General features: G+C 65.2%; 1 protein-coding gene across 1 annotated transcript; it reads left to right on the top strand.

Moving 5' to 3' along the window:
- Window positions 1-3,329: 3,329 nt before the first annotated feature.
- Window positions 3,330-8,156, top strand: ERFL (ETS repressor factor like). Its single transcript, XM_047077955.1, has 5 exons — window positions 3,330-3,443; window positions 6,311-6,545; window positions 6,904-7,099; window positions 7,218-7,335; window positions 7,704-8,156. Exons 1-5 carry the CDS (start codon window positions 3,377-3,379, stop codon window positions 8,150-8,152), a joined length of 1,065 nt encoding a protein of 354 aa, XP_046933911.1. The 5' UTR covers window positions 3,330-3,376; the 3' UTR covers window positions 8,153-8,156.
- Window positions 8,157-8,741: the final 585 nt, after the last annotated feature.

The following is an 8,741-nucleotide window of genomic DNA, read 5'->3' as shown; positions in this document are numbered from 1 at the left end:
GGGGCGGGGGGGGAAGAGACAGGGAGGGAGAGCAACAGAGAAAGTTGGGGAGATTGGATGGGAGACAGAGGGGACATGGGGGTGTGGGGGCAAAGTGGCCGCAGGAAGGGGGGACCCTGAGGAGGCAGATGAGGTGGCCGGGGGCCTGAGTGATGGAGAGGACCGTGTGGGAGAGACGCAGTGGACACCGGGTGGCAGGGGGGCCGCCTGGGTGCCCGTGGGGACCCGGCAGGTCTGGAGGGAATGGGCCATCTGCCAACTCTTGTCTGCCGTCCAAGGGGTGAGGTGGGGCTTGTGGGGAGCAGAGCGGCCGTGCGGGGTCTTTGGGGAGAGCGGTGTCTGCGGGGAAGGCTGTCTTATAAGAGCACGTCGTGGGGGTGGGGTATTTGAGGGGGGTGTCTGAACGAGGAGGTCTGAGAAAAGTGCTCTCTCTGAAAGGTGGGGTCTCAAAGGGAGGAGCGGTGAGGGGCTGAAAAGTATCTAAGGGGGAGGATGTGCCCGAGGGCTGGGTGTCTGAGAGGAACAGATGTCCAAGGGTCTGGGGGCGCGTGGGGGGGTGTCTGTGTAGTGGGGTATCCGCGGGGGAGAGGCTGTCAGAAGGGTAAAGGTTCTGAGAGACGGGTGAGGAGGGGGGAGGGGGTATTTGAGGAGAGGGGTATCTGAAGGAGTAAGGGGTCTGAGAGAGAGGACCTGAGAGGGGAGGCATGTCCAAGGAGGAAGGGGTGTCTGAAAGAGGAGGCATATTCAAGGGGGAAAATATGTCTGAGGGAGGAGGCAGATAGGGGCACAGGTGTCTGAGGGGGGGGACATATCCAAGGAGGAAGTGGTATCTGAGGGGTGCTGTTTGGGAGAGGCAGATTTTAGGGGAAGGAGTGTCTAAGGGGGTTGTCTCGAGGGGAGGCATATCCGAGGAAGAAGGGTATCTGAGGGGGGCCTCCCGGAGGGAGTCAGATCTAAGAGGAAGGGGTGTCTGGGGGGCGGCTGGGGGGTGAGGGGAGGCAGATAAGGGGAAGGGGTGTCTGGGGGGCTGTGGGGTGAGGGGAGGCAGATCTAAGGGGAAGAGGTGTCTGGGGGGGCTGTCTGGGGGAAAGGGATCTGAGGGGGGCTGTGGGGTGGGGGGAGGTAGATCTAAGGGGAAGGGGTGTCTGGGGGGGCTGTGGGGTGAGGGGAGGTAGATCTAAGGGGAAGGGGTGTCTGGGGGGGCTGTCTGGGGGAAAGGGATCTGAGGGTGGCTGTGGGGTGGGGGGAGGTAGATCTAAGGGGAAGGGGTGTCTGGGGGGGCTGTCTGGGGGAAAGGGATCTGAGGGTGGCTGTGGGGTGGGGGGAGGTAGATCTAAGGGGAAGGGGTGTCTGGGGGGGCTGTGGGGTGGGGGAGGCAGATCTAAGGGGAAGGGGTGTCTGGGGGGGCTGTCTGGGGGGAAGGGGATCTGAGGGGGGCTGTGGGGTGGGGGGAGGTAGATCTAAGGGGAAGGGGTGTCTGGGGGGGCTGTGGGGTGAGGGGAGGCAGATCTAAGGGGAAGGGGTGTCTGGGGGGGGCTGTGGGGTGGGGGAGGCAGATCTAAGGGGAAGGGGTGTCTGGGGGGGCTGTCTGGGGGAAGGGGATCTGAGGGGGGCTGTGGGGTGGGGGGAGGTAGATCTAAGGGGAAGGGGTATCTGGGGGGGGCTGTGGGGTGAGGGGAGGCAGATCTAAGGGGAAGAGGTGTCTGGGGGGGCTGTCTGGGGGAAAGGGATCTGAGGGGGGCTGTGGGGTGGAGGGAGGTAGATCTAAGGGGAAGGGGTGTCTGGGGGGGCTGTGGGGTGAGGGGAGGTAGATCTAAGGGGAAGGGGTGTCTGGGGGGGCTGTGGGGTGAGGGGAGGTAGATCTAAGGGGAAGGGGTGTCTGGGGGGGCTGTCTGGGGGAAAGGGATCTGAGGGTGGCTGTGGGGGTGGGGGGAGGTAGATCTAAGGGGAAGGGGTGTCTGGGGGGGCTGTGGGGTGGGGGAGGCAGATCTAAGGGGAAGGGGTGTCTGGGGGGGGCTGTGGGGTGGGGGGAGGTAGATCTAAGGGGAAGGGGTGTCTGGGGGGGCTGTCTGGGGGAAGGGGATCTGAGGGGGGCTGTGGGGTGGGGGGAGGTAGATCTAAGGGGAAGGGGTGTCTGGGGGGGCTGTCTGGGGGAAAGGGATCTGAGGGGGGCTGTGGGGTGGGGGGAGGTAGATCTAAGGGGAAGGGGTGTCTGGGGGGGCTGTGGGGTGAGGGGAGGCAGATCTAAGGGGAAGGGGTGTCTGGGGGGGCTGTCTGGGGGGAAGGGGATCTGAGGGGGGCTGTGGGGTGGGGGGAGGTAGATCTAAGGGGAAGGGGTGTCTGGGGGGGCTGTGGGGTGAGGGGAGGCAGATCTAAGGGGAAGGGGTGTCTGGGGGGGCTGTGGGGTGAGGGGAGGCAGATCTAAGGGGAAGGGGTGTCTGGGGGGGCTGTGGGGTGAGGGGAGGCAGATCTAAGGGGAAGGGGTGTCTGGGGGGGCTGTGGGGTGAGGGGAGGCAGATCTAAGGGGAAGGGGTGTCTGGGGGGGCTGTCTGGGGGAAGGGGATCTGAGGGGGGCTGTGGGGTGGGGGGAGGCAGATCTAAGGGGAAGGGGTGTCTGGGGGGGCTGTCTGGGGGAAGGGGATCTGAGGGGGGCTGTGGGGTGAGGGGAGGTAGATCTAAGGGGAAGGGGTGTCTGGGGGGGCTGTGGGGTGGGGGAGGCAGATCTAAGGGGAAGGGGTGTCTGAGGGGGCTGACCAGGTTGGGGGAGGCAGGTGCAAGTGGTAGGGGTCTGAGGTCAGGGAGGCGCATCTGTGGGATCCCTCCTTCAGGGTGCTGGGGTCTGCTCTGCGGGGGGGGGGGGCCCTCTCTGGGCCGGCGGGTGAAAGCTGGGGACCGCTTGGGAGCTAGATGAGCCAGCCCGGGGTGGGGGGGGTCCACTGGGCGGGCCAGGGGGTGGGGGCGAGGTTCAGAGCGAGACAAATCTGGGGCGGCCAGATAGACAGAGACCCAGAGACGCTGAGACGGATGAGAGGTCAGGCACGAGCCGGCCGGAGAGGCGGCGGCGGCGGCAAAGCTGGTGCGGGGCGGGCGGGTGGCGTGGCCAGCCAGCGAGTGTGAGTGAGCCAGCGAGTGGGAGCAGCGCGGAGGGAGGCTGGGGGCGACGTGGGTAGTGACTGAGGCACAGGGTGAGGGCGAGGCTGCGGGAGGAGAGGCTGGGAGGCAGGGTCCGTGGGACGTGGGTGGAGAGGGTGGCGGGTGGCGGGCCGGGAGGGCCCGTGGGGAGCGCCCGCCCCACTGACCCCTGTCTGTCTCTCCTGCCTGTCCCCCGCCTGTCCCCGTGTGTCTGTCCCGGCCTCTCTGCAGGGCTGGCTCCACCATGGACTGTAGCTGCGTCTCCGACCTTCTCTTCGCCCCGCCCGCCCTGCCGGCTCTCTGGACCCCCGGTAACTGGCCCGGACCTCCTGCCCCTCCCAGCCAGCTGGCTCCTCCTTTCTGCACCTCTTCCTGTCCTCCCTCCTCTGTCCGGGTCTGTCACGGTCCCCTGAATGCAACCCCCTAATGAGAAACTTGGCTAGAAACTTCACAGCCAGATGTCCCTGCCACCTGCCTACTGGGACGTGAGGGTCTTTGGAGGGTAGGGGAGGTGTTGGGGTCCGAGAGGGGTAGGCTCCTGGGATCCGAGGTGCTGGGGTCTCGGCCTGCTCCCACCCAGGACCTTGGGCAGAGAGGCAGGTACTGGAGACGCCCGGGCAGTGATGGAGCAGGGCGGGGGCCAGAGGGGGCACCAGGCCAGGCGCGGGTGTGCAAACGGACAGGGGCTGCCTGGCCAGGGGGACGTGGAGCACGGTCCAGCCAGCCGGAGCCCTGGGACAGAGGACGGCCTGCTCAGAAGCGGACACTCAGAGCTGGGGATGTGGACAGTAAGACCGGCTTGGACGTGCATTTAAGCCCAAGTCACACGCCCCACAGATGGGGAGTGCGCGTGTGTGCGCGTGTGTGCGCGTGTAGACTGGGACTCTGTGCCTGCTAGTTTGGGGGCTCGGAGTGTGTCCTTGCGTCACACGTCAGTGCTTCTGGAAGAAGTGGTCGCACTGGGAGAGTGTATGTGCAACGTCTGTCTTTGTGTAAGCTGGCGAGCCTGCTCGTGCGCGTGCACACACACACACACACACACACACACACCCCTACCTGAGCGTCTCTGGGCTGGGTGGGGGGGTTTCTTTGGGACATCGGGCACAGCATGTCTGCGTTTTAGGATTGGGGGTGTCTGTGGGCTTGCCAAGCACGTACCTGCCTCGGGGGTGAGGCGCTCTCGACCATTACTTCCCGGTGCGTGTCATGGTCCGGGACGGAGGTCTCGGTGCACTTCGGGCTGCGTGGGGGGGTGGGTGCCCCCCAGGCCTCTGTGTCGGTGTGTGCGCGGTGGGGGGAGGGGTCCTTACATCCGTGGGTCACTGTGACTGAACTTGGGGGGGGGGGGTCTGTCACAGTGTGTCTGCAGACTGAAGTTGCGGGTCCTCTCTAGTTGTGCGTTGTGGGTCCCGGCAGATCCAGTCCGTCTGAGGAAATGTGTTTGAGGGCACGTGGTGGTTCCGGACTGGGTCGTGTATCTGCAGGTGTGGGCCAGTTGTGCCCTGTCCTCTCGGGGTCGCGCGTGCGCGCGTGTGTGTGCGCGCGCGTGTGAGATGCAGTAGCGGGTGTGGAATGGGCCGGACCTCACGAACTGATTGAGCCCCATCACCCGAAGTAAGAAAGACCCAGAACGGGGTTGAGAGAAAAATTCTCCCTTCGGGGAGGAAACCGCCTGGCCTCCCGAGCCCTCGGCAGGAAGGCATTAGCGCCGATTCTCACGCACCAGCACCAGGCAGCCTGGGTGGGAGCCCGCTGCTCCTTGCCTCCTACCGCTGAAATTCTATTAAGCCAGAGAGGGCAAGGACCTACCCTGGGGCCACACAGCAAGTAGGTAGCTTAGCGTTGTCTTCCTCCCCAACCTTGGTTCTCTGTATGCTGATCCTGCCTGCTGTTCTCAGGCCTGGGCCCGGAGGTCTCTGAGGAGGGAGGGAGGACAGAGGATGTGGCCCAGGGTCGAGCACAGAAGCGGGCCCGGGGCCTCGTGGATGGGAGGGGAGATTCAGGGGTGGGCGAGACCCTCCCCTTTCCATCCAGCTTATTTGGCACATTCGGACAGCAGGGTGCAGGCCACTCGTGTGTGTGAAGCGTGTGCCGAGGGGCGAGCCCTGGGTGTTACAGAGCGCGGGTGCCTGCGTCTCGTGGGTTCGGGAGGCCGCTCTGCAGGCGTGGTCTCAGCCCGCGTGCGCCTGTCAGGCTGACACACGCGTTCCGAGGCCGCACCCGCCAGTTCTGCCACACTGTGTGCGATTTGGGCCTTTGGCGTCCTGTGCGTCTCCCGTCATGGCCGCGTTGTTAGTGGGTCTTGGTTCCGAGGGGCCGGAGACGTACGATTGTGTGTTGGGACGGACGTGTGATGCCGGGTATCTGGCGTGTCCGCCGTGGTGGCACGTCGTGGGCGAGGTGTCGTGCCCCAGCAGGAGCGCCGCCCTCGGGGCCGCCTGTGTCCCACGGTGTAGCTGGGCATCCCTGGAGTGTGAGGGGACGGCTGTGTGCCTGCTGCAGGTTTACGCTTATGCACACTGCTCTAGGACCGACAGAGCCAGGTGTGGGAGGGGATGTGGCACGTGAGAGTAGAAGTACACGGACGGGTGCAAAGACACACGGGCACGCGGGCCTGGCCGCCCCAGGGCGGGGTCAGCGGAGGGCTTCAGGGAGAGATGGAGCAGGGGCAAGGGACAGGGAGGGGGTCATGCAGCAAGGGGTCATGGGTGTTCCAGAGAGCAGGAGCGACTGGGGGCTTCTCAGGGCAGGGCTGGAGGGGGCAGCGGGAGGAGGGCTGTCCCCGTGTCGGGGGTGCCCTTCCCCTGCAAGCTGCCCCCTCCATTTCCTCCCCACGGTCGAGGCGGCAGGAAACTGATCCCTCCCACCTCCACCCCGGGGGCGCTGAACCTGGCAGACTTCAAGTGCCAAGGTCGAGGATGAGGCTAGAGGTGCCACCCCGGGGTCCCCGGACAACGGAGTTCTTGCCTCTTTGGCCAGATGGGGGACTAGACATCAGCTGGGGTAGAGAGTAGGAATTGGGTCCCTAAAGACATCAAGGGGTGGGTAGCTAGCTGTTCATCAGAGGCTGGGAGTCGGGGGAAGACCGGATGCCTCTCGGTTCCGGAGTCCAAGTAGGACCGGGAGCCCTGGCCTCGGTGTCCTGACCCGGGGCCACTCCCCTGCCTCCTGTCCCCAGGGTTTGCCTTCCCAGATTGGGCCTACAAGCCGGAGTCGTCCCCTGGCTCGAGGCAGATCCAGCTGTGGCACTTTATCCTGGAGCTGCTGCAGAAGGAGGAATACCAGGGTGTCATCGCCTGGCAGGGGGACTACGGGGAATTCGTCATCAAGGACCCTGACGAGGTGGCTCGGCTCTGGGGCATCCGCAAGTGCAAGCCCCACATGAATTATGACAAGCTGAGCCGGGCCCTGCGGTGAGGAGGGGTGGGGAGAGGCCGGCTGGCACCTTGCCCCTTCTCCCCTCCCTGTCCCTCCCGACCCCCACCCCCTGGGGCTTGCCCTCAGTCTCCTGGGGCAGAATCCCTCGGATCCCAGCGCGCAGTAGCATCCCAGCGCGCAGTAGCTACCGTGACTACTTGTGAGCGGACGGGAAGCAAGGAGGAAGGCCGGAAGCCAGCGTCCCAGCCTGCTTCACCCTTTCCTTGCCTTGTGACCTTGCTGAAGGGACTTCTGTGAGCCTCCGTTCCCCCAAACTGTAGTGCTCTGTGCACCGTGCCTGGCACAGAACGTGAGTTAGGGGCCCTGCCCAGCATTCCCTCATTCTCTCTCTAGCTACTACTACAACAAGCGGATTCTCCACAAGACCAAAGGGAAGAGGTTCACCTACAAGTTCAACTTCAGCAAAGTCGTGCTGGTCAACTACCCGCTGTTGGATGTGGCAGCAGCCACCACGGGCTCCCCACTCTTGCTGACCCCTGGTCCCTTTGGGGGGACCCCTGGGCCAGATGCTCCTCCCCTTACCCCTGAGGTGAGTTAGGGACACTGAGGTCCCAGCACTGGGTGTCTGGTGCCCCCCTCGCCAGCCATCAACCCCTGGGGACGGGGCAGCCACTCTGAGCGGTGCTGCCTCCCCCCTCCCCCTCTAGACCCTGCAGACCCTGTTCTCTGCCCCTCGCCTGGGAGAGCCAGGGGCCCGGGCGCCCCTGTTCACCCCTGAGACAGACAAACTGCGTCTGGACAGCCCTTTCCCGTTTCTGGGCTCCGGTAAGAGCCTGCGGGTGCTGGGGGGGGGGGAATGCTGCACGTGTTTGAGGGGAAAGGATGGGCAAAGATGGGGAGAGACAGGATGCAGGAAGGAGACCCGGGGCGAGGTTGTGTGTGTGCACGTTTTAAAAGCCACAGGAGGATTCGTGGAAGGCAGGGAGGAGGGAAACTAGAGAGGGAACAGCCGGGGAGAAGGGCTTTCAGGGCGCCAAAGGAATGGGGAGACCTGGGGAGAGCTGGGGGCAACCACAGGGCGGGGGGCGGCAGATGTCACGTGGGAGAGAGGGGGAGAACCGGGTGGAACACTGCAGGCAGCCCCGGCAGTGGAGGTGTGCCCGGCCTGATCCTCTGTCCCCTGTACTCACCAGGTGCCACTGGCTATTCCAAGCCCCCTGGCCTGCTGGGTCCTTATGGCCGCGCCTTCCCAGAGTACCCCTGGAACTTTAACCCGTACCTCACCGGCCCCTTCCCCAAGCTGCCCCCCTCTCTCTACCCCCCACACTTCTACCCCAACCCTCTGGCCGGTCCCCTGGGCCACCTGCCCTCAGCAGGGGCAGGGGGAGGCCCCACAGCTTCACCCCTGCTGGCTGCGACGGGGGAGGGCCTGGGCCCTGAGCGCCCCTCGGGCCTGGCAGCCGCCCCTCGCCTGGCACTGCCCGGAGCTGGGGGTCCAGAGGCTGCGCTGGGTGGGAAGGAGGACAGCGACTCGGAGCTGGAGATCACTGATGTCAGCGGCTGCAGCTCTGACAGCGAGGGCGACGAGGGCCTCCCTGTGCCCCCCAAGGCCAAGGCGAGCAAAGGGGGGATCGGCAGCTGAACCATTGTGGGGTAAAGGATTCTGCCAGGGTGGGGGCTTGGGGGGGGGCAGCCTCTGCCCTGGTCCAGTGTGCCCTCCATGTCCTGGCCAAGGCCCTGCCCTCGGCCCCTCCTAGGACCGGCCACATGGTCACCCACCTTCTTTCCTAACCCTGGGTTGGGGTCTCACCTCCCCCTTCAGAGGGGGAGGGGACACAATGGTCTCCAGCCTCTTTCCCAGGCTCCGGTTTGAGGGGGCTCCCCGCCTGGCCCCACTCCGAAAGTGCAATATGGCGCCCAGCCTCTCCTGCCCGCCCACCCCTGTGCTGTGACCTGCGTGTTTGTTCGGCCATGTCTGCTCTTGTGCCAGCCCCAGTCCTGACCCCCTCCCGACACAGGCCCCCTGGGGACAGGGAGCTCAGAGCAATAACCCCGCCCCCAGCCCCTGCCCAGGAGGGCCCCCTCCCCACAACCCCCAACAGCCACCTCCAGAGAGTTTACTACAAAAATAAAAGAACGGAAAGGAGTGTGAGATGTGGGGGAGCCCAGTGTCATGGGTGACGGCGGGGGCTCAGGGTGTGGGAGGAGTGGCCTTGGGAGTCTCTGTTAAA

Source organism: Lynx rufus, unplaced genomic scaffold (assembly GCF_022079265.1).
Source record: "Lynx rufus isolate CCGP_SWC_20201006 ecotype Redwood Valley unplaced genomic scaffold, mLynRuf1.p SCAF_16, whole genome shotgun sequence".
NCBI lineage: Eukaryota > Metazoa > Chordata > Mammalia > Carnivora > Felidae > Lynx > Lynx rufus.
Note: the sequence above shows the minus strand (reverse complement) of the source record. Positions and strands in the feature narration are given on the sequence as shown.

Coding starts and splice junctions, on each gene's coding strand:
- ERFL (XM_047077955.1), top strand. CDS start 3,377: ATGGACTGTAGCTGCGTCTCCGACCTTCTCTTCGCCCCGCCCGCCCTG. Junction 7,100..7,217: donor CTCCTCCCCTTACCCCTGAG/GTGAGTTAGGGA, acceptor CTCCCCCTCTAG/ACCCTGCAGACCCTGTTCTC. Junction 7,336..7,703: donor TTTCCCGTTTCTGGGCTCCG/GTAAGAGCCTGC, acceptor TGTACTCACCAG/GTGCCACTGGCTATTCCAAG.